Consider the following 22,798-nt stretch of genomic DNA (forward strand, 5'->3'; position numbering starts at 1 on the left):
TTAAGTGGGAATAATTGTTTCCAGGATATATTTTGTCTTTGTGTTTATACTTTTTTTTTTTCTCTTAAAGAATATCACTTATTTCACTTTCAGTGTCTCCCTTTTAATTCACAAATAACGATTAATTTTTTTAGTAAAATAACTTGTTTCTTATTGTTGTTCTCGTTGCTTTATATCAAAATGCCTCAAGTCATTTCAGAATAAATACTTTTGGAAACTTGGAAACTCTAACTTTTATGACAATGCAGCACAAAACTGAACACTGACTGTGAATTTCTCCACGGCTCAGCTTCACTTTAATCCGTCTGTCCCACTTCCGTTTCATTTTCACACTCTCAGAAGTCCCGATTACTGACAGAGACTTTGCCTGGAAAGCGTGTCCTTTAACAGTATCGGTCACAGCACCTTCCTGACAATACAGCTCGTATCTCACTGTAGGACGTCAGGTCCCAGTCCATCGCCTCCTCATTAAGCATATGTCTCATTTTCCATTTCAGACAAGAGATAGCATAGAAGTGCACACAAAAGCACTATTTTCAGGCCCTTCTACTCATCTCGTCTGAAAGTCTAATGAGAGCGGATCAAATATAACTGACACCGAGGGGAGACAAAGGGAGATGTAGCCCTGGGTGAGAGATGAGGCGAGGCAGAACAATGGACCTGAATATGCCGTCACTGCGGCGGTTTGGAGCAGGACCAGAGAATGCAGATGATTCTGTAATGAGGGATTAAGTGGTGGATTATGGGTCTTTATTAAGATGTTTCTGATCCTCATTAGGCTGAATCTTGTATCAGGGCATCGATTCCCTGCTCACCCGCTGGATTGGCTTGCCTCTGGAGGAAGAAGAGAGAAAAGGAAAAAATGATAAAAAGATGTGGTTATAATATGCTTTTCGGAGGCATAGAAACTATGAATACACATGCTATACATATATATATATATATGTATAATCTACAGTAATTCATACAATTAAATGTTTTGTTAGAATTTTAATTTCACTATTTGACTCCGAGACTCGTCAAAGGCAAAGAGAATGAACCAAAATGTCCTGAACTCTTGTGTTTACCTGTAGCCGTGATGGAATTATGTCATGTTGCCAAAATTATGATTGTTTTTGTATTTGTTCAAACCAGAGATTTATTATTATACGCTACACAAGCCCTAACCAGTCAAGTTGCAGTTTATATCTATTTCTGTCCAAGCCTGTGAGATAAATGCAGGGTACATATGGTCTTTCATATGCACATTAATAGAAGTTTCTGATTCTTTCAGTGGTAAAATTATTTTCAGAATCCATGTTTTCAAGCTAAGTTTGTCCTAGCTTGACTTTTTTTCCCCCTAATTTTCAGGTCACAACTTAGTTGTGTTTTAAAGAGGGCATAAAAAAAGGCATAATACTGTTACTATCCTGCAACTTGCTCTTTAAAAGTTCTATCCCATTTGCTGACATTAGTGTATTTACACACTGATTTCTGCATGCTTTTCCATGTCCCTTTTCATTTTTTCATATTATATTTACTGAGAACAGGACTGAAGGAAACACTCTCAATAAACTCAGGTGGTCCAACAGTAATATTTAGATCTCATAACAACTGAGCGACACTGAAGCCAAATGGGAGCAGTGTTGATGTAAGCACAGAATCTCAGCTATTCCAGTATTTATTCAACAATGTCCAAGTTTATGATGAAACACTATAGACATAACAGTTTTATTTCCACTCAGATATAGACTAAACCTCCTAAAACTGTTGTATTATAACAGGAAGGCAGCAGCATTGCTGGAAAACAAAAGGTTTGCCTAAATTGTGAAAAGCCCCAGTGGTCAAATCTACTCTCACCCATCTGACTTTCCTCTGAATGAACAGCCGTCCTTCCTGCTGCATATAAGCAAACACTTGTAGCTCTGCCCAAACACTACAAGTCAGTGTGTCTGAATATGCTTCTGATCACAAGAGAATATACTCATGCTTGGTCAATTTGTGACCATTAAATGGATATCACAGTATCACGAGATATGTTGAATATCTATATCAGAGACCGTAGAGATAAAGGATGATGTCAGATTATTTTACCCTGGCTGTTACCAATTTGTGAGCCTTTTCTGGCTCATTCTTCTCTGGTGGAGACAGTAGGGGAAATGAGAAGTTGCACTAAATCAGTGCTGATTCAGCCAACCAAAACAAAACATTTTTACTTTAATAATTTGATATGCTTGTTATCAAATCTGATCAAAAGTAAAGAAATTGGCCTCATGTTGAACCGCTGTAAGTAGGTTACTGTTTGGTCCATATTGTACTATCTGTGAACTCAGTATTGGACATACCAACTACACGACACTGCCACCTAGTGGCATATATTCATTTAATTTGAGATTGAATGTGTATTTTTTTGTGATAGGTATCAAAACTCGGTCTGGTCCAGGTCAGGATTTGAGTGGACTGGCATAGATATGTTTTGAATATTGTTGATCTCCCACATTTTACTTGTGTTTTAGTTTTTTTTTTCCCCACTCACTAATACTTCCTAATCTAGAGCTCTTAAGCCAGGAAAGACCACAGCCTGAAAGGAACTGAAGTTAGAAATATCCCACAGGCATAATAAGGCCTGGGTCTCCAGAATTGCTTGGCAGTGTTTTTGAATGCCCTGCTATCTAAAGGAAGTAAAGGTTGTAACAAGGTTTTCGTAGGTGAACCTGCGGAATGATCATTAACATTAAATGTGTTCTATCCTATTGCATTCAAAGCAATAAAAAAACACACGTGTCACAATTCATCTAATAAAAATTGTATCTATGTATTTTTAGGGGTAACAGAATGGAATAACACCTGTAATTGTGATCAAATAAATTTTCTCATATAGTACAGTAAATACTGTCATTACTTTATATTTTTATTTTATTCAAAGATTAGTTTTATATCTTGATCAGTTCAAAGGTAAAGCCTGTCAACGTGCCTGTTCAGACGTACAAAGGGCTGAGCAATTTTTTTTCTTTTCTGTGAAAACACAGATTTCTGAGATGATTTTCTGTGCTGGTTTGGATGCTGTGCTGCTAGAAGGACGTCTGCTGGCAACTCTGGCATTTCTGAAAGAAAAAAAAAGAGTTGTTATCATACATAACCATGGCAACAGGAAAGTTGTTTGCATGTAGGAGCAGCAGACTGAGCTTTCCAAAACACAAGTAATGAGTGGAATAAGACCCCAAATCAAGATGAGTTGAAGAGGAGACGTCTAGGATGCAGAGCAGAAACAAAATGGAGAAAAAGGAGGAAGAAGTTTAAACCATTTTTTCTCACCACAGATGTTGAATTGCTGGTTGTGCGTTCATGTCCATGTCATCAACTGAGAAAGATCCCCTGAATGACCTGCAAGTGCTGCATGTTCATTTGTCGGCTAAGTTGTTGCCAAGCTACAAACACAACACCCCAACACATCGATGGCTGCCTTTCTACCAGACCTTCCTCTCTGCTACACTTCAACTTTCTGAATATTTATCAGCTGATTTCTATCACATTTTGTTATATATCTAGAACTACAGCATATCTTTAAAAATTAGTAATACTGCAGCAATATACTGTTATGTATCTTTGGGAATTAAAAAAACATTATTAAAATGAACTGAATTGAATTGAAATTGAATAAACTGAAAAGATCCAGATATTTTATTTTCAAGCTGTGAAATAAAGGACATTGGCTGTGATTAAAGTTAGGCTCTTCATGTGCATTTCTGGTTCTTATTAGGCTTTGAACCCTATTGTGTGGTTCGGAAATGAGGATTGAAAGTGTTTTTCATAACTCTTCCCTCTGTCAACTCAAAATGTGAGTAAGGGCCATAAACAGAGCAAATGGAACAAATAAAGTCTCAGACACACTGGCGATTCAGTTTATGACAGCTTTATTAAGTGCAAAGAGGGTTTAATAGCAAGAGTCGGTGATGCGCCTCATGCTCATGAAGGTCATGCTGCTCATCCCCATGTTCATGAAGTTCCTGTACTCGCCAGGCCTCATGTACATCATCCTGCCTCTGAAGTGGGGTTGCTCGTACATCAGCCAGTGGCCATCCATCACGTTGCAGGACATGCAGTTGGACATGCGGAAACGGTCCATGACGTTGTTGCAGTCATCCATCATCTCGTACATCTGACCTCCGAAGTTCTCCCTCTCGTAGATCCTCATCCTGTAGGATCCCCTGTACTGTGGTGGGAATAACAAGCATATTAAACTCAGAATATTCCTCAACTGACTTTGGCAGTAAGTGTAGCGTAGGGGTGATGACTTACCATGGGGATCATGCGGCAGGACCTGATGCTGTCGCTCATGCCCATCATGCTCATGTAATCAGCATACTCGCCCCTCTTCATGAAGTACTGGTTGCCCATGAAATTGGTGCGGTCATACACCATAAAGCAGCCTCTCTCCACCCTGCAGGAGTGGCACCTGCTCAGGTAAGAAGACATATCGGGGCAGTCGCTCATGCACTCATAGGAACGACCCTGGAAGTTCCTTTCCTCGTAGAAGGTGATCTGTGGAAAGCAGACTTTGGTTAGCAAAAGCGAGCTCTTACAAAGCTGTATTTCAATCAGAATTAGATTTTTGTTGTGGCTCAACATTTGGCTTGACTCTGCTCAAATTCTACCTGTAATTGTCTGCTGTGTGGTGTTGCTTTTTGACTAACAAACCAAACTGATCAAGCTTCTAACCCCAAAAACCAACACAAGGAGCTGAAAGGCTCTAAAAGATGAGGAAAAGCAGCTGAGCGTGTTCATTATTCCCTGTGTACCTTTTACAAATGGGAATATTAAATATTCCCCTCAGAAACAAATGTTTGAGGTCGGAAGGATAATTTCCTGTCAGTCAGTTTAAGTATCATTTTGGAAAAATACTAGGAAAATACCGACTTACCCTGCTCATCGTGTTCATTCCAGATGAAGTCATTTTGCTGGTCAGTGGGCTGTTGCTGCTGCTGGAGCTGCTGCTGTTCTTGCTCTTGCACCAAACTGTGTCCTACCTGGATTTACCTTTTCCTTTTATACTGGAGCTACAGACTGGTCCTTTGTTCAAACCCCCTGAGCCAGCAACAGTGTCATAGAAATGCACAGAATATGTAGGGATTGTCTACGTTTCAAGGGACCAGTGAGCTCACAGCGAGTGTATCTCATACAATGCCGGGCCACAAAAGGGTTAACAATCTGAGGTCACTACTTGACATTGTTTATTCAGGGTGACATACAACGTTTGTCAGCAACAACACTTTACTCTATTGTCTTTTTGTTATTCTTCCTCGTGTCATATAGTATTTGTAAAGTCACTGTCTTTAGCATGTTACAGTGCATGTGAAAAAAGGCATTAAAAATGTTTTCTGAAAAGTTAAACAGAGTAAAAATAGCGTTAATTCATAAAAAAACACTGGGTTGCTTGTGTCATCAAGAGATATGGATAAACTGCTCAAAATCTACTTGACATTTTTATCTGGAAACATCAAATGAAAAATTGTCTGAATTATGAAATATGGTAGGCTTCAATTGAGGAATTTAGGAAAAATGTATTAGTTTTAAAAAAGGAAGAGGAAATACAAAGATATAGATAATGGCCGCGTTTCCCAGATTCCAAGAGTTCCAAGCTCTAAGAGCTTCTTAGCAAATCTGGGAAAATGTCTGTTTGAATTTAGTGAAGAGGGGCAAGAAATAAGTCATCCTAAAGCAGACAAAGCAATAAAAGCTTTTTCCTGTAAGTGCTGGAATATTGTGATATCGCCTGTAATATAATACATGGCCTTATTTTGGTGTGTGAGTCAGGAAGTGTGACACAAACTCATGTTAAATAGCTCATTTTTGTGTAGCACATTTCACAGTTTGGTACTCACGGGCATTGAAAAGACTATTGAAATCTAAATGTTAACAGTATCTTCTTCTTTCGGCCTCTCCCTTTATCAGGGGTCGCCACAGCGTGTCGATCTCGCATCCTAAATGTTAATAATATAAACATACCAAATGAAGGAAATTAATCTTTGAATCATGAGGGAGTGATAGTCAGTGTTAGTTTATGACCTTACAAAAGTGTAAGTGCACTTTTAATGTGTAATAAAACATGTTTTACTCTTTGTCTTATATACAGTTTTTTCCCCAAATCCTCCTCTATCCTGACTCCGTTCTTATCTAAGTTCCATCATTTTTGGAGGACCTCTCCAATGTATCATTACACTCTATAGGCTTGTTCACAGGTTGCTGGTAAAAACTTTAGTACTTTGGTCAGGGTATGGCTTTAATCTACCTTCTCAGCACATGGGGGCGCTGTGACACCTGTTAAAATCACTGACTTGATTCTCTTGGCAACAAAATCTGTGTTGTTAAACGTTGCTAAGGAAGTCACGGAGATACTTTTAAAGTAGGCAATTTGAGGTCAATAGTTTACTTAACGTAATTGTGTTTCAGCCTGCAACTGGAGAGACTTAACGTAGCGACATAACCCGCTCATTAATGCGATTATGAAAACGTTCGCTTTAAACGTTATTTAGCTCAGCTAGCTTGTATGGCTGCTCTTTAGTTAGCATTTTAGCTTCGCGAACTCCTGATTAGAGCAGCCAGTTAAGTATGGAAAATTAGCTAATGAATACCACGCTTGTGCAAACGTAAATTTCTGGGTACGGCAGGTGTTCCATGAGTTGAAAGATGATAAATATTAAAACCCATCGATACTGCTTTTTTGGTCAGGGTATCAGATGAGACGTCTTGGGCTAACATTAACTGAGCTAGCTCGCGCGGGTTTGTGTTTGTTAGCACCAATATTTTAATTTACCAGCTCGGAACCTAAATGTGATCTTTTAACTGCCAATGTTGCATGTTTAGCCGATGCCAACCGTGACAACAGTATCTGCCATTGCTGTTTTTTTTTGTTTTTTTTTTTGGGATGAAACAAGTCAGCCGATAGTCAACTGATAAACTTTATTTACATCGTGGCTAAACTCATTTTCTGCCGTATGTCTGCAGGTGGTTTGACATTTAGCAATGACAGAGCTTTATCCACCTGTCCACTGCTGGTCTCAGACATGAGAAGAGGATGACTGAGAATGGAGAGGACGGCACCCTTTATCATCTGAGCTGCAAGGCTCCTGATTATGGAGACTCAGTTGCAACTGATGACAGGACACTCAAGACCTCCTTAAAAGATGTCAAACAAACCAAGGAGCACATTGATGACACACTTGTTTGTAGAAATGCAGAGGGAGAGATCATCCCATACCAGCCTCGCCCTCCCTCACTGCCGAAGCTGTCAAAGTTCGGTAAAAGTGTCTCAGTGGAGGAGACTGTGCGAACCAGGAGGCTGAAAAACAGTCAGGAGAGTCTGAGTGACCGAGCTGAGACCGGCTCCTCCACAGACTCACTCAAAGAGGACCAAAGCGGGCTTGTTCTCAGCCATACGGCTGCTGTCTGGAACAACCAGGACTCCAATGTGAGACCCCAATCTGCTATCACGACAGGTTCTCCTGTCTCCCAGGGCAGGGAGAGTAGCCTCTCAGAGTATGACAGGAGGCCACACAGCCAGCAAAGTGACCAGTTGGACCATCGAGGGAGGTCCACCAAGGCGCGCCTGTCTCCGGTTCAGCCCACAGGGCCGCTGCCTGCTCTGGACAAGAACTTTGAGTCAGCCACTTTAAGGGCAGCTAATAGGATTGACAGGGATTGTTTGGATTATGCCGTGCTGGCCAAAGAGAAGTTTGGAGAGAGAATCCACAGGAACCTGAGCGACAGCCGCCTTCTGGAGAACATGGGGTCGGATAGTGCCTCTGTGAACTCCATGAAGTCCATCTACAGCGTACTTAGCCCCATCAGACCCCAGGATGTGAGAAACAGGTACGGTACACTTAGCAGACCACGTAGATGATGAACCTGGAATATTCTCAGGTTGGGTGTTAAAGGCTCTTATTCTTTGTGGTTAGATGCCAGTTGCATATCAGGGTGTAGATTTATCTCAGTAACATCATAAAACCAACCATATGTAGATGTGGAGCTTTTTATTTTTATCCTTTGGATCAATATCATTATCATATAGACACACGCATGGCTTACTTGCGTAACGCCTAGTCTTTGCATTCCTTTAGCTTTACTTATTGTATCTCTTATCCACCAAATTTTACTTTAGTGCTAGTTCCACCTCCTTGATGGGGTTGATTTGAAGAGCATATTTGGAGCTTGGTTTAAAGGCATGGGAAGGTGTTTTTCACTGATCGACTTTGTCATGAAAGCTCAGTTATGTTCCCTTTGCTCACATCTTTAAATGAAGCATAGCAGCGCGAGGGAGGATTAGCATGAGATCAGAGAAGATGCTCATTCAGCACAGTTTTTGACAGAAGGAGTAGCAAAAAGGAGTCATAGTAAGTAGTTGTAATGTCAGTTCATCTGCGGCGGGCAACCACCAAGCAGAATTATTGTACGCTCACTGCCTTCTGCAAGATAAGACTGATCAAACTTGATCCAAGAGTTAATTTGCCTTTCTGATGTCTGTCTTCCAGGAGTTTCCTGGAGGGCAGTGTGCTGGGAAGCAGTGCCCTGCTCGGTGCTGAGGAGCTGGACCGCTACTTCCCTGACAGGAGGGTTAGCATCTACATCATCACATGGAACATGCAGGGGGAAAAGGTAGGAGGAGGCCATGACTCTGCGGCACCTCACCCTTCAAGCTCGGACAACAGCTGAGTTGTAACCGGGTTTTTAATCCTTCACAGTTCATTCCGGCCAACTTGAATGACCTCCTCCTTCCAACAGACTCTGAATTTGCACAAGATTTTTATGTCATTGGGGTCCAGGAGGGCTGCCCTGACAGGTATGTCTGCTTAAGTTTTGAACTTTAGTGGGTTTTTGTGAGGGCAGTGAACTCGGTTGATTGACTGTACGTGTCTGTCTGTGTGTGCAGGAGGGAGTGGGAGACCTGTCTTCAGGAGACTCTGGGACCTCACTACGTCATGCTATATACGGCATCACATGGTGTTTTGTATATTACTGTTTTTACCAGAAGAGACCTCATGTGGTTCTGTTCAGGTTTGTCCTACTTCACATAAAGGATCAGTTTGGGGACAGTACATTAACATTGCTGCATTGCTCCTACTCGTGTGTTGTCCTAAAAGCAAAGTACCTGCAGATCTTTAAACTGTTGATTTGAGGTTACTTAAAAATGTTTTGACAGTCTCAAAAGGGTCTTACATGTTTTGATTTTTTTTTTTTTAGTGTTTGGAATTTCATAAAGGGACTTTAAAGAAGGGCATCCTAACTTTGCTCTGCTCTGCTTTGTTTGACCAATTTAACTGTGATACATGACAAAGGGAAGCAGCAAATTCTGCCATTTGAGAACCTGGACCTGGACAATGTGCAACAGCCCAGTCTCTGGTCTTAGAGACTGCTCCTATACTGCCACACCCAGTGTTTTTTCTGAAGACACACACTACATATTTAAGTTGAATCTTGTGGGCAGGCTCTTCAATGACATATATTAGACATCTCTGTTGGCCAGTCCAAATCAGAGGGGATGTAATATACATTCACCAGTTCAAACATAATAACATCTTTGTCATAACAGAGCTGGAACTTGTGTAATGTGTAAATATATCAAAGCATTGATTTTCCTCTCCTTTTCCACAAGCTGCCCATATTGCCCAGATGTCACTCTGATTGAGACTGGCCAGTATGGACACATCCTAAATCTTTAAGAAGAGTTTCCACCCACAAAATTCAGCTCAACAACTCACATTTCAATCACAGAATTACATAAAGGTCAATAAATCCATTGATATCTCCCATCCTCTTTAAACTGAAGCAGGTGTTAAATTGTGTTCAGTGTCTTTCTGAAAGGCTTTAGATAAAATCTGATCAACCTGCAAATAAGTTAATCAGGGTGAGATACTGGATCGTTACTCTTTGCTGACTGAACCCAGCGAGAAAAGACTGTCTTGCTGCGATGTTGGGAGTCTCCATTCGGTGCACACGTACAGTTATTTCATGTTTCAGGTGCTTTTTTTTTTTTTTTTATCCAAAAAACCAGCACCCTGATCATTTGTTGTGTTGACCCACACAGAGGTGGAGCACGCCACAGTCACGACCAGGATCATCTCTCAGATCAAGACGAAAGGGGCTGTGGGAGTCGCCTTCACCTTTTTTGGCACCTCCTTCCTCTTCATCACGTCCCACTTTACCTGTGAGTAGGAGTCTTTTCTGGTCTGCGAGGGCGTAAACCGAGGCAACAGTTTCTCTTCTGGGGAGGCTCTTGTCATGAAGGCTGTGGGGTTTTTTTCAATTCGTGTGACTGTAAAGAAAATTCTCACGTTCCTAATGTGTCACTCTGTTGTTCTTCCAGCTGGAGATGCCAAAGTTTACGAGAGAATACTCGATTACAACAAGATCATTGAAGCTTTAGCTCTTCCCAAAGGCCTTCCCGACACTAACCCCTATCGCTCCATGCCATGTAAGGCTCTGAATTTACTTGAGATGTGAGAAAAAATGAAACCTTGTTTAAATCCCAGCAGTAGTATTAAGCACATTTTTAAAAGGTATGCATTTATTTTATTTTTTTATATAACAGCCGACGTCACCACAAGATTCGATCAAGTCTTCTGGTTTGGAGATTTTAACTTTCGACTGAGTAAAGACCGGGCTGATGTGGAGACCATCATGACACGCACAGTAGGTGGCGATATGAGCCAACTGTTGGAGCACGACCAGCTCTCAAAGGAAATGAAAGACGGTAAGGATGAAGGAAGCTTTGACCTTAATGAACAGTTTTTACCGAAGTTTGTCGTTTTAATTCATCATCGCCCTGTGAATTTATTTTTCCTGCAGGTTCAATCTTCAAAGGCTTCCAAGAGGCGCCAATTCACTTCTTCCCTACATACAAGTTTGACATTGGCTGCGATGACTATGACACTACTTCTAAACAAAGAACGCCCTCATACACAGTAAGAAGAAACAGGACTGCAAGCTGCTCGTGGCTAAAATGATAAGATGCTTTGGCAACACAAGACCTGATGCAGCACTTGCTGTGCTCACAGGGCGCCTCAAGTCTTTTGTACAATAATGTTTTACTTTTTCAGCTTCTTGTATTAGAATCTGAACTGAAGTTTATCTTCTGCTTGTGTTGACAGGACAGGATCCTGTTCAGGAGCAGGCAGGCTAACGATATAAAAGTGGTCAAATACAACAGCTGCTCGAGCATCAAGACGTCAGACCACCGACCCGTTGTCGCTGTCTTTCAAGTCAAACTCAAGCCAGGGAGAGACAAGTGAGTCCCACCCTCACTTGCATAATAAGTGACTGTGTGTGTTTGGTCCGTGAGCGTGTGTGTTCTGCATGTTTTTTTTTTTTTTTTCTGACAGTCGTTATTATTATTTCAACAAAACAGTGATGAGAAAAATAGATGCTTGGATGAGTGAATTCAATTCTGAAATATTAAAAAGGCCATTCTTTATTTGAATTAGATGTCAAATATATGTTCTTATATTACTGTTATAAAGTCATTAAGAAATTATGGTAGTTGACTAATGAAAAGTTCTATTAATACAATTTAAAAACTGTTCCTCGGGCCCAGACCATAAACCTTGAGCCATGTAGAGAGAGAGTTAGCAATACCAGAGGCCAAGCAGTCATATGAGTCCTTTAAATCAAGCATTTTTAAATAACGTGTTTTCCTGCAAACCAACTTTAGCCGAACTCAGGTATTTTTCTTAAATATTAACTAATAGCACAACTCATAGCCCCTTTGCTGCATTTGCTTGTCTGTTCGTCAGTATTCCTCTGTGTGGGGGACTGTTTGATCGAAGCTTGTATTTGGAGGGCATCAAGAGGAGGATGACTGCCAGAGAGTTGAAGAAGAGACAGGCCATGACAAGTCCAAACAGCACCATCTGCACCATCTCCTAACACATTTGAATAAGCTCTCCGGACCAGGCCGGACTGGACTGGATTGAAATCTGTGCCACAGGTGGGAAAGCACCAAAAAGGAAACCAGAGTTGTCTTAACACAGGACTGTGTCCTGGTGAGACTGGCTGCATGTGAGTGCAAGGACCTTGAGGTCAGACAGATAGAAGTTTGCAGACAGCAGCAGTCTGGCCTTTTATTTACTCAAGCTCCTCTACTGAAACATGACTGGAACAGATTGGGAGGGGTTGCCATAGTGACTTACTTCAGTCGCACTTTGAAATGGACTGAGTTTAACCTTACGGATTCTTTATCTGCACCCATTTTTCTCCTTTTTGTGTCAGTGTTTCAGAAGCATCATGTTACTTTTTGCTTTTTCTATTAATGAACAATGTTCAAATGCCTTGTTATTTATGGTGCACTAAACAAATTGCCGTCGATATTTAGGTTTCTTAACAGACTTGATTTTGTTGCTTTGTCGGGAGGCATCGGAAGAACTGTTACCATTATTTATTATGAGGTCAGATACACACTAAAACTCTCAAGAGTATGACACAGATGAATGAGGGAACATCAGGGAGATTAAATGTTTTCAATGCTTTTAACTTATCTAAAAGGAAATTGCTACCTTTAATAAAAAAAAAAGATGGAACATTTTGTTAAGAAATGCCCATCATTGCTATTATTAGGCCAAGTGAGCCTTTGCAGCCGAGTCTGAACTCAATGCCTTACCTCTCATCTTACTATAAAAACCCATATATATTATACAGTGTCCATGTACTGTATGTAGCACACTTATAAACTTGCATTCCAAGCATGAAGAGCACGCTGCTCATTAAAAAAAAGTGCCTGTAGGTCTTGTTCTCACATCACCAAGACCTCTCCTCATAATCTGCAACTTTATATGTCATCTAAAATGTAACGCCCTGTAATAAATGTTTCACAACTCCTCGTTGACTTCATTTTGTCCTGAATAATGAAACGCCACACCTTTAGAACATGTCCTTTTACTCATAATTACATTTATTTGCCAGTTTACAGACATCTGTTCAAATTTCACGTTTTCTCTGTAGTCGAGAAAATACACTTGAGCGACTTTGGGAGGGACAATGAGATGGAGTATTTGTAATCTTATTTTATGCCGGGTTTTACTTTATTTCTCCTTCTTTCTGGTATGTTAGATAAAAAGACTGACGCCACCCGTTTATATTCATGTTGCATTCATATTGCATCATTTAAAAGTGTCAGAACAAGCAGCCTCTACTTGATGTTCCAAACACAATATTTCTCTCTTCATGTACACTACAAACTGACTAACCACCCAACCACTGCTTCAACAGCAATAAATACAGTGTTGTTTTGTACCAAAAATTCAATCAATTCATCTTACTGAATTCATGGGAAATTGAGGCAAAAACATTTCAAGCTTGCTTGCCTTTTCCCCAATACAAATATCCCTCAGAAGTGCCGTCTTGAGGCTCAGTCATTGAAATGTTACGTTCCTTTGTTTCAATACCAAAACTAAAATGACATGTAACAGATAGAAACACCAAAACCTGACATTTCCCTCACTATGCCCAGACGCATCTCAGGTGCCCGGTATCACCAATAAATAAAGCCAAGGGCCAAGGTGTGAGGCACAGAGCAACGAGGCCAGATTTCTTACCTGTTTCCAGTCTGTGATCTATGCTAAGGTTAGCTAACATGCTAAAACTTGGAAGGCTAAAAATGGCATCTTCTTCTCATCAATTTCATGCCAAATTTGTACATTAATTCACCAGTTTACTTTTAAGGGTATCAACACAACCATAAAAAAACAACACACAAACGCAAAGGTTTCCTTCTCAGATTCCAGCCTCTTTACAGAAGACTGTTAAAACCAATAACTTTATATTTATGGGCAAACCATAAAGTTATAGCCAATCCAAAAGCAAAAAAAAAAAAAAGTTTTTATTATCATTATTCACCTTGTAACTGAGTCCTTAACAGACTTAAAAAAGTCTTTCTTTTAAAGAGTGTTCCAAAACAAAGGTTGAACAGTCCCCTTTTTTCTTACCAATAAGCTGATTTACTGTGAAGATTCACAGTTTGACAACATTCATTCATAAACACACAACAGCAGATAAGTATCAGTGTTGGTTTTTTTTAAGGAGAAATTATCAGAATTTTGTTTAAGGGGCAAATGGTCCCCTTAAAACCAAACTTGTAACAAAGTATGGCTTCTTGCACGTAGACGGGAAACACAGATTCTGCATCGGTTTACAGACTAAGATTACTGTAGAGTACAAAGTGTTTATCTAAAATCCTTTTTCTCTCGGTAAGTCAGAGCCCAGGTGTTATTCACCTCCCAGACCGAGCTGTGCCGAGTTCTCTGCTGGGAGGGAGCACAAGTGTAATCTTACAGTCCAGTTTATTTACAGTGGCATTAGCCAGTGGCGGCTAAGTGGTGACGGGGATCTATCGGAAGAGGCGGTACGAGCGGGGAAGACGTCCGTCCTTGCTCGACAGTGCGGCCTGGATGTGTTCATAAGAGGGAAGCTCGGTAAGGTCTCCCAGGGCTGCCACCGCAGGTTTACTGCGCAGCATCTTGGTGGTCACCCTTTTAATATCGCCCGCCGTTACGTTGCCTGGAAATTATTTGCATATCAATCATCTAACATGTTGGAGCGAATCATCAGAGCACAACTTGCATTTTCTTTGAGGACTCACTTATTAGTTCACACAGCTCGTGTGGCAGCTTTCTCTTTCCTGTGGAGAGAACCTGACGACCGACATCTTCAAAAACAACCGGCCGTGACTCGAGGTTCATCATCAACATGGACTTGAGCTGAGTCTTGGCTCTCTCTAGCTCCATCTAGGTGTACATGTGGAAAATGTAAATGCTCTACTTTTTATTTACTGTGTTACAATAAAGCAAATATATGGTGTAGCCTTACCTCTCCTGCACTACCAGCCATCTGAATGAACTCTCTGGTTATTATTTCCACCATCTCCCGCACCTCGAGATCAATGTAGCAGAAACGAACACATGACTTACTATTTAAGGGATACGTCACATACAAATCCATCTCAACTGCCAGTAGTGTCTGCCCGAGATTCTTTTGGCCAAATCAACTTTGTTTTTGAACAAATTCACTGTACCAACCTGTCTGGGGTCTGCACTTGCATGGATACACAGCAGGCCGCTGTCCTCATAGCTGTGATGGTAGGAGGTGGCGTTGTACATCCAGTGATGCCTACGGCAAATAAATAAGACAAAAATGTAACAAGTGACGACTAATAAAGTCTGCGATTGCATTGGTGAAGTATAACCCGGGGCAATTTGAACTGAAGCCTGTGCGACACTCACCTGTTGAGCACGTTCAGGTACAGGCGGGTGAACATGCCTTTTCCAGGTCCTCCAGCAGAGAAGGAGCCACCTCCACCCATCATCATGTTAAGCACCGCGAATGGGATGAAGTCGTCCTCCTGTAAAAGCGAGCATTTTTCACTCAACATGTATCAGCTAGCTGATCGGAGACTCTGAGAGACGCTGCAAACACCAACCAGGAAGGAGCAGCTCTCCAAGCCGATCATGATGTGGGTGAGCTCTGGGATCGGGGTGGGGCCGAGGCTCACATCTGACATATCCTTCTCCATCTATTGTATTAGAGGTAAATGTTAGCATCCTTCTACTTTGACAATCTAAAGAAACCACAGACTTGCATTCACCTTGACGATGCCACCGGTGTACTGAGCAACAGACAGGTCCACGTTGCCAGGGGAACCCGCTCCCCACACTGGCTTCACATCCAGCAGGTACTTCCTGGCACATTCGACCAGCTGCTCGTGCTCGATACCCACTCCCGCCAGCACCATGCGCTCAGGACAGTAGTAGTTGCTCAGGTAGTTGTGAAGCACCTTCTTGTCAATCTTGTCTACATTCTCTACAGGACAGAACCGAGGCAGTCCGACTGTGTTACCTCGATATGCAGCCTGGAAACAGTGACACATTTACAAATTTAGCTCCACTCTGGTGTCTTTTGAAGCTTTCCAGGGTAACGTTTCAATATGACTAAGATGTAGTAGTAGATCATCTATAAAAAGGCAAAAAAAATGCAAACAGAGAGCTACTTATAATTTTATGGCTTTTACCAAACTGTTTTAATCATTTACTCTAATATAAGCCAAGTGTAGAAAGTAAGGATTAACTATGCAGATTGTATTACTTGTGCTGGATGAGTTTTCGGTTTTCAATACATACTGCAAGTTTCAATCAAATATGCAATTCGATGAATAAAAATAATTAGATCAAGTTACTGTGAAGTAAAACTATTATCACTATCACTATTTTGATCCTTAATAATCAACCAAACTAATCAGGAAAAGAATTGACTAAATAATCTAGAGAAAAAGACCACTGATGCATCTTTAACTGAGAGGATAAGAATCACAAGATGCTATTTACAGCGTGGATCATCTCGGTGAGCAACGGCTCAGGGTCCGGCCTCATGTTTAGATCCTCTAACTCAAAGCGCACGGCCATTCTGGTCATCTCAATCTCCTCATCTGCGTGAGAACAAACACAGTTGAATTTACCGGTGGACATGGCTGAGGCAGCTATGCCGGACCGATGTAATGTGAAATGGACTCACCTAGCAAGCGGGGCTGAAGGACAGCGTCAGACAGAAGACTGACCACAGTGTCTAGACCTTTGACTTCAGCAGACACTGCATACATGGTGGTGTCTCTGCACAAAAACACAAGTGATACATCACACATACAGTTAGTTATCACATAACCTCCCCCAGGAAAAAAAAAAGGGCCCGGAGTTCCCCTTTAATGTAGAGAAAGTTTCAAAACACAGACTTTCCATTTTCTAACACGGACACAGGAGCTGTGCTGAATACCTGGATGTTTGGCAGTCACATATGCCCCCGTGTTTCTCCAGTGTGAGAAGGATTTCATCTTTACTCCCGTACTGTGCTGTGGACTAAAGAAAAACAATGGTTTTCAGTGGGTTTTTTTTGTTTAGTTTTTTTTTTTTTAAACACACCTGAATCTCCTTGACCTTTAATTTGATTTGTGTTTATTTTACATACAGAAAAGGCAAGTTTCTCTAAGAAGTGCGCTATCCCGCTTGGATACTTTGCTTCATGTCTTGATCCAGAATTTACTAAAACTAAAACAGACAGAAACATTTAATCAAATTCAGAAGGACAATAACAACGACATGAGTGAAATGGTAACAGCTGCAACTTACTTCCAACTGTGCAGAATTGACCAAACTTGTTTTGGGAGGCAACCTTGAGGCCATTTTCTAGAGTAGTAATCCTGGTCTCATACTTTTGCTGACCATCCACAGATGCAAAGGCTGGTTTCGGGATCCCAGGAAGCGGCGTAGAGAGGGAGATATTTGGGTATCCACTGCTGCTGCTGTACTTTCTGTAAGCTACGATCCCAAACCTTTGACAGCAATGAGACAATAATCCTCAGAGATTTCCAGCAGTTGTGAAAACAGCATTTCAATTCTTAACAGCAGCAGAAGGGTTTTCCAGGAAACTGTTGGTGGTGAGCGGGAGACAATCCAAACAACTGCAAATTCAATAGATACACAGCATCTACTGCACGAGTCCTGCTTTCATGTGTTTTATGGGGGTTGAAAACAAGGTCACAGCATATACGTGTACACCTTTAGTGGTTTAAAACTAAACAGTTTGTTGACAATTTGCACTTTTTCAGTGAGAACTGTCACACTTTACATATTAGCTGGTACAGCAGTGAACTTGACACAAATTCCACTCTTAAAAACAAGGCAGTATGCATGAAAATCCAGCCGTTCCCTCAGAATAAACCACTAACTTGTGTCTAATGTCCTACTTAGAAGCAAGGCAGGCAGAGCTTGCCTCCTGACAAACTGTGCAGATACAGAGTTAGTTAGTGTTATTGATCAGTCACATGGAATCAGTAAAAGAGCAAGCTAGTCATTTTTCTCAACTGGAAAATGCGAAAAGTGTGAAATATTTTCAACCCAAAATTCCAGTCAGCTAATAAGTTTAATTATTTACACATAAATTAATCAAATACTGGCCTCTTGTGAAGCCCCTTGGTTAATTTGCAGATGGACAAATGCATATTTTAAGTTTTTCTCTTTGACTAAGGCTTTTTAGACAGCTGTGTTCTGATTGCCAAGTTTTTCAAAAGCATTTAAGCGTGAGTGCAAGCATACAAATTAAACTATAAGTCCATTCAACTCAAGACTGAACTCAATCCAGAATATGAAAGTGGACAACACAAACAGCAACAGATATTACAGCAGGACATGCCCGTTTAACAGTATTCATTCTGTCAACAAAAAGAGAAAAGTAAGTATATAAAAATCTTTCAAGTGTAAAAGTAAATGCATCAAAATGCTGACTAAAAATGGAAAGCATCAGCTGTTAGGAAATACCAGAGGTGAGGCAACCCGGAATGTATTTTCAAGCCCTCACCAAATGACGACATAGTTTAGTCCTGCACCGTCAATTATTCATCTGCTGAAGAAACCATTACTCATCAAATATGTTCAGCACATACATTTACCAAGAAAATCAGAGTTTGACTGTGTGGTTGCGTTGTGTCTGGAGTAGAAACCCACATATGACCAACATGTGTGTTGAAAAAGTATAGATACGCATCTGGAACAGTGTTCAGAGCAGTCTGATGCATGACTTTTTGGGATATTTTTATACACTTTAGCATCATCATATAACCAATATCATGGAATAATGCAAAGAAAGGAGGAAAAGCTAAAAAGTCTCATTTTAACACATGAACGAAGTTGAAGGAAGCCGTTCATTCCTGCTGATCAATAAAAAAATATTCACAACCTTTACAAAGGGCACTGCTCTGATCTGATCACTAAAGCTCATAACTACTAAATCGCTCTGAGCTGACAGATAGTAGTTTAGCACTTGGTACACATATTAATCTGAATTTGTGCAGTTTTCAGCACAAAAACATTTTCAGGTATACTCTCAAAACAAGCTTTCAACTACACCACACTGGTAAATCAAGCTAGCTCAAACAAGCCTTCACGTCGCTCAAACTTACACCAAAGCTACCTCTCAGTATCCCCTCTCATACTCAAACCTTTAGCCAAATGTGCTCTTCGTCACATAGACTGTCAACACATATAAAGCTGGCTGTTAGCTAACATAAAACATAAAATAAGTCACCAGCACTCGAAATGACATAATACGCAATCTCACAGAAAACCTATACATCATTGTCACTAATATTCAAGCAAGTTTTGAATTTATAATAGTAACTGGGTAGTGACATAACGACAAAAAGGTCTGACGGCTAACACTTAGCATCATGTTATCTGACTGAGCTAATCTTTGGTGATGAGGACGCAGAGCAGTTAAAAGGCTGCGGGTTTCAGAGGAAGCTGTGAACATACTGGGAGCACTGGTTGTACTGTTTCTCTTTGTCAACGTTCAGAATGTCTCCGTTAAACGACGTAAGACTGAACCACATTACCTTTGAACCCGACTCCAGGTTCTGCACCTCGACATGTGAGTCGCCATCCTGGTCGTATGTGACCGGAAGTCAACCCGGATGATAATGAAAGTTTCCCGAAGCATTTCCGGCTCAGAGACGCCTCCTCCAACAGCTTTCTGTATGTGCTTTTACAAGGTTACGCAACGAAAAAATATGAAATCCCTGTAGTTGTGTTATGATAATAATAATTGTAATTTTATTTTTATGTTGAATTAAAGATGAATACGCAAATACAAAATAAAAGCTCAAATGTTACACAAAACGATTGTATTTATTAGCACAACACTGTGAAAAAAGTCTCGGATTTAAACAAAAACTGATTTTTTTTTTCTGTGGAAAAGGTAGGCAACATTGAAATGATCACGTTCTTTGATTTTTTTCAGTGCTTTCAATACAATTCAGTCTGCCTGGCTTGTGTGAGAAGCTCCAGGGAATACAAATGGATTCCTCATAATCACCTAGATTACTGACAACAGACACAGTTTGTGAGATTGAAGGGTTGTGTGTCTGAGTGGGTGGTCAGCAGCACAGGAGCGCCACAGACTTTTAATAAAACAGAGTCCTGTCATCTACAGAAATTCTCATTTGACTTCGTAGCTGTTGGGTGTGTCATGTTAGCCAAAAGACTGAGTACAGGGAACTGGTTGACCGTATTGTGGTACACTGTGGGAACAATAATTTCCTTATGTGGAGATTAAACTGTCACCAAATGTAGACATTTTTAAATCCAGGTTAAAAACATTTCTTTTCTCATAAGTTCATGCATGAAATCTGCACGGTATCTTTTAACTTATCTAGACTGTTGCTTGTTTTTATTCATTTTAATTAATTTTAATGATTCTTTCTATTTATATTCTTTTACATATTTTTAATGCTTTTTCTGTTCCCTGCTGCAATGCTTTAATTTATGTAAAGCACTTTGAATTGTTTTGTACATAAAATCTGCTATACAAATAAATTTGACTTTGACTTTTGACTTTCTGACTTATTGTACATGAACAAAACAAAGAAGATGATTGTGGATCTTAGGAGGAAAAGGAATTAGCTGAACAAGATTTCAATCAAGGGAGAGGTGGAGGTAGATACTGGGGAGTTCACCTGGACAACTGACTGAACGAGAAATGCAACACTGAGGCGGTCAACAAGAAGGGATAAAGCAGATTCTACTTTAGGAAGAAGCTTAGGTCATTCAATGTTTGTAGCAAGATGTTGCATATCCTTTATAAGTCTGTGGTGCAATCTGCTTTGCTGCCATCTGTTGCGGCAGCAGCATCAAGATTTAAAGAAACTGCACAACAGACAAAGAGGACTGTCTCTGTGCTGGGGACTGATTTGGAGACCCTGGAGCTGATTGTTCAAAGGCTTCTTCAGCTCCACTGCTGTATGTTGAAGCCTGATGAGATGCATTGTATCATTTTCAGAACACATAAGCAATTAAGTCATTTTCCAGAAAACCCTCAACTTTACAACTAGAATACATTTTAGACAAAACCTTAAGTCTGAATGGGTTAAATTCAAATGCATGACGTCAAGTCTAGTCAAGAGGCAAGAGTTTTATTTGTCTTTTGTAGCTCTACTTAGTACAAAACACAATGAAATGCTTTTTTCTGACAATACTCTAGCTTCGCTGCACAGAATAGACAAGACAGTATTTTTCAAAATGGATATATAATCTAAAAGTAATGATAATTTGTTTTTTTTGTTTGTTTTAATAAAAAATTACAAATGAAAAAAAAAATTAAAACGACACAACATGCAAAGAAATGCAGGTGTGCAAAATAGTTGCAGGGGTTGGAGAGCGAGAGTGGAAGGCAGAGTCTCTGTGTGTGTGTCATTGTCCATTATGTGCTGTGGTTGGAAAAAAAATCTCCCTGACCTCAGCAGCCTGAACAGTTTGTGTGCAGGAAGTATGGAGTCTCTTGAGATACTGAAGGTGAGGCCCTCAGTGGACACCAGGGTACTTGAAGTAACTGACTCTGACTATTGATCTGGAGTGGGTTATTATTATTTTGCCTTATTTTATCTGATATTTTATGTGATATTATTTTCTTTTCTTTTGGTTAATAGATATTTTTCTAAAAAAACCTCTGCACTGTACTTTACTGTTTGGGCATATTATTGGTCTTCTCTATTCTATAATGTCCTGTGTTTTCTGTACTTCCCCCAAACAAGGCAGCATCATTTCAGCGGTAAGAGCATATCTCCAGCGGAGGATTTGTCGCTATGTCAACAGCAGCTGTAGAAAAAATATGGACTCAATTCGTTAGAATTCTCTGGGGTTTATGAGTGAAAACAGCTTGAGACAGAAAAGGCTCTGACTCAACGTGTCTCCTGCTGTTTCTTTGTCTGCCCAACTCAGTAAGAAAGCCACAGCCCTTTAGTAGATTTAGTGTTTTTCTCATTTGGCCGCTGAGAACCAAAAAAACCCCCAGAACAATTGATCCTTTAGAGTGGGTCAGAGAGCCGAAAGCATTTAGTTACCCATCAGCAAATCAATTCTCACACAGGAACTGGTCAGCTCCTAAATAACTTTAACACTTCCATCTGACTTTGAGGCACTGTGGAGCTGCAGAGGGATTCAACAGAACATAACCAGCTGCGGCAGTTTGACTAACGGCTGACATCCATTCGCGAAGTGCGAAAACAATGGTCTCCATCTTCCAAGTCACTGCAGTGGCATGGCCAATTTGTCTGCTTGTGCATTGCGCCTCAGCCTATGAGCTGCAGGACACCATCCACACTCTGAAAGAAGAAAACCTCCACCTGCAGCACCGACTGGAGAACCTCACCCGGGCTCTTAGAGACCTCAAACACCTTCTGATAGACCACTCAAAAGGTATCAACAGAGTTATTGCTTAAATTGATATATTTTTAGGCAAGGAAAAACTAAATTGAGAACTGTTTCCCACTAAACTCAGCTTCTGTTGGAGTGTATGACCCTGAATATGTGCACGCTTGGAGGGAGTGGTCCCAACATGGTAAGATCTCAAAATGAACTTTAGTAAAACAAAGCCTATTTTCAAATTCCTCTCTCCTAACATTAGTGTATCTTGTGATTTTCAGGCATTAGCGCTGAGACTCATCAAATGCTGGAGCAGGCCTTGTGTTTAAGTAAGCTCCACAGTGCAGCGCACCCGATCTTCATCACTCCGGGCTTCCTCCTCATCTCTTTTTTTGTCTCTATGATTCTTGCAGTGCTGTCTTGATTTTCATCAACAACGTTTTGCTCATACAACCTTCTCCTTTACTGTTGCTTTTTTTAAAATGATAAGTACATTTATCACAGTTGTGTTTTATCTAAACAGCCAGGTTTTGCATTCTGATGCATTTTAACTGGATTAGTTTGCCTGACAAAATATTTTGTAGTCTGACAAAGAT

The 22,798-nt window shown here is 40.5% G+C and overlaps 3 protein-coding genes across 5 annotated transcripts; 1 reads left to right on the forward strand and 2 right to left on the reverse strand.

Moving 5' to 3' along the window:
• Positions 1–3,913: 3,913 nt before the first annotated feature.
• LOC140309097 (gamma-crystallin M3-like) lies at positions 3,914–4,933 on the reverse strand. The gene is made up of 3 exons (XM_072386928.1): positions 4,901–4,933; positions 4,279–4,521; positions 3,914–4,192 (listed from the first exon to the last, which is right to left on the reverse strand). Exons 1-3 carry the CDS (start codon positions 4,931–4,933, stop codon positions 3,914–3,916), a joined length of 555 nt encoding a protein of 184 aa, XP_072243029.1.
• Positions 4,934–6,293: 1,360 nt separating this feature from the next.
• On the forward strand, positions 6,294–12,845 carry inpp5e (inositol polyphosphate-5-phosphatase E). 3 transcript variants are annotated; one of them, XM_072387464.1, is made up of 11 exons: positions 6,294–6,414; positions 6,985–7,848; positions 8,508–8,631; positions 8,718–8,815; positions 8,906–9,030; positions 10,061–10,180; positions 10,340–10,447; positions 10,565–10,726; positions 10,822–10,937; positions 11,124–11,260; positions 11,766–12,845. In XM_072387464.1, exons 2-11 carry the CDS (start codon positions 7,055–7,057, stop codon positions 11,896–11,898), a joined length of 1,917 nt encoding a protein of 638 aa, XP_072243565.1. In that variant the 5' UTR covers positions 6,294–6,414; positions 6,985–7,054; the 3' UTR covers positions 11,899–12,845. The 3 variants fall into 3 exon arrangements, with proteins under 3 accessions (XP_072243565.1, XP_072243567.1, XP_072243566.1); XM_072387466.1 differs by having other exon boundaries at positions 6,294–6,396; XM_072387465.1 differs by having other exon boundaries at positions 6,294–6,382.
• A 1,356-nt stretch (positions 12,846–14,201) lies between these two features.
• On the reverse strand, positions 14,202–19,473 carry pmpca (peptidase, mitochondrial processing subunit alpha). The gene is made up of 13 exons (XM_072387467.1): positions 19,400–19,473; positions 17,139–17,341; positions 16,978–17,057; positions 16,786–16,868; positions 16,531–16,625; positions 16,344–16,444; positions 15,608–15,871; positions 15,443–15,535; positions 15,246–15,364; positions 15,042–15,132; positions 14,833–14,895; positions 14,606–14,750; positions 14,202–14,523 (listed from the first exon to the last, which is right to left on the reverse strand). Exons 1-13 carry the CDS (start codon positions 19,444–19,446, stop codon positions 14,354–14,356), a joined length of 1,554 nt encoding a protein of 517 aa, XP_072243568.1. The 5' UTR covers positions 19,447–19,473; the 3' UTR covers positions 14,202–14,353.
• Positions 19,474–22,798: the final 3,325 nt, after the last annotated feature.

This window comes from Leuresthes tenuis, unplaced genomic scaffold (assembly GCF_036924035.1).
Source record: "Leuresthes tenuis unplaced genomic scaffold, fLeuTen1.0.hap1 SCAF_6, whole genome shotgun sequence".
Lineage (NCBI taxonomy): Eukaryota > Metazoa > Chordata > Actinopteri > Atheriniformes > Atherinopsidae > Leuresthes > Leuresthes tenuis.

Coding starts and splice junctions, on each gene's coding strand:
- LOC140309097 (XM_072386928.1), bottom strand. CDS start 4,933: ATGACTTCATCTGGAATGAACACGATGAGCAGG. Junction 4,522..4,900: donor GAATGAACACGATGAGCAGG/GTAAGTCGGTAT, acceptor TGCTTTCCACAG/ATCACCTTCTACGAGGAAAG. Junction 4,193..4,278: donor CCTGCCGCATGATCCCCATG/GTAAGTCATCAC, acceptor TTCCCACCACAG/TACAGGGGATCCTACAGGAT.
- inpp5e (XM_072387464.1), top strand. CDS start 7,055: ATGACTGAGAATGGAGAGGACGGCACCCTTTATCATCTGAGCTGCAAG. Junction 7,849..8,507: donor CCCCAGGATGTGAGAAACAG/GTACGGTACACT, acceptor TCTGTCTTCCAG/GAGTTTCCTGGAGGGCAGTG. Junction 8,632..8,717: donor GGAACATGCAGGGGGAAAAG/GTAGGAGGAGGC, acceptor AATCCTTCACAG/TTCATTCCGGCCAACTTGAA.
- pmpca (XM_072387467.1), bottom strand. CDS start 19,446: ATGGCGACTCACATGTCGAGGTGCAGAACCTGGAGTCGGGTTCAAAG. Junction 17,058..17,138: donor TCAATTCTGCACAGTTGGAA/GTAAGTTGCAGC, acceptor TGTCTGTTTTAG/TTTTAGTAAATTCTGGATCA. Junction 16,445..16,530: donor CCTTCAGCCCCGCTTGCTAG/GTGAGTCCATTT, acceptor GTTCTCACGCAG/ATGAGGAGATTGAGATGACC.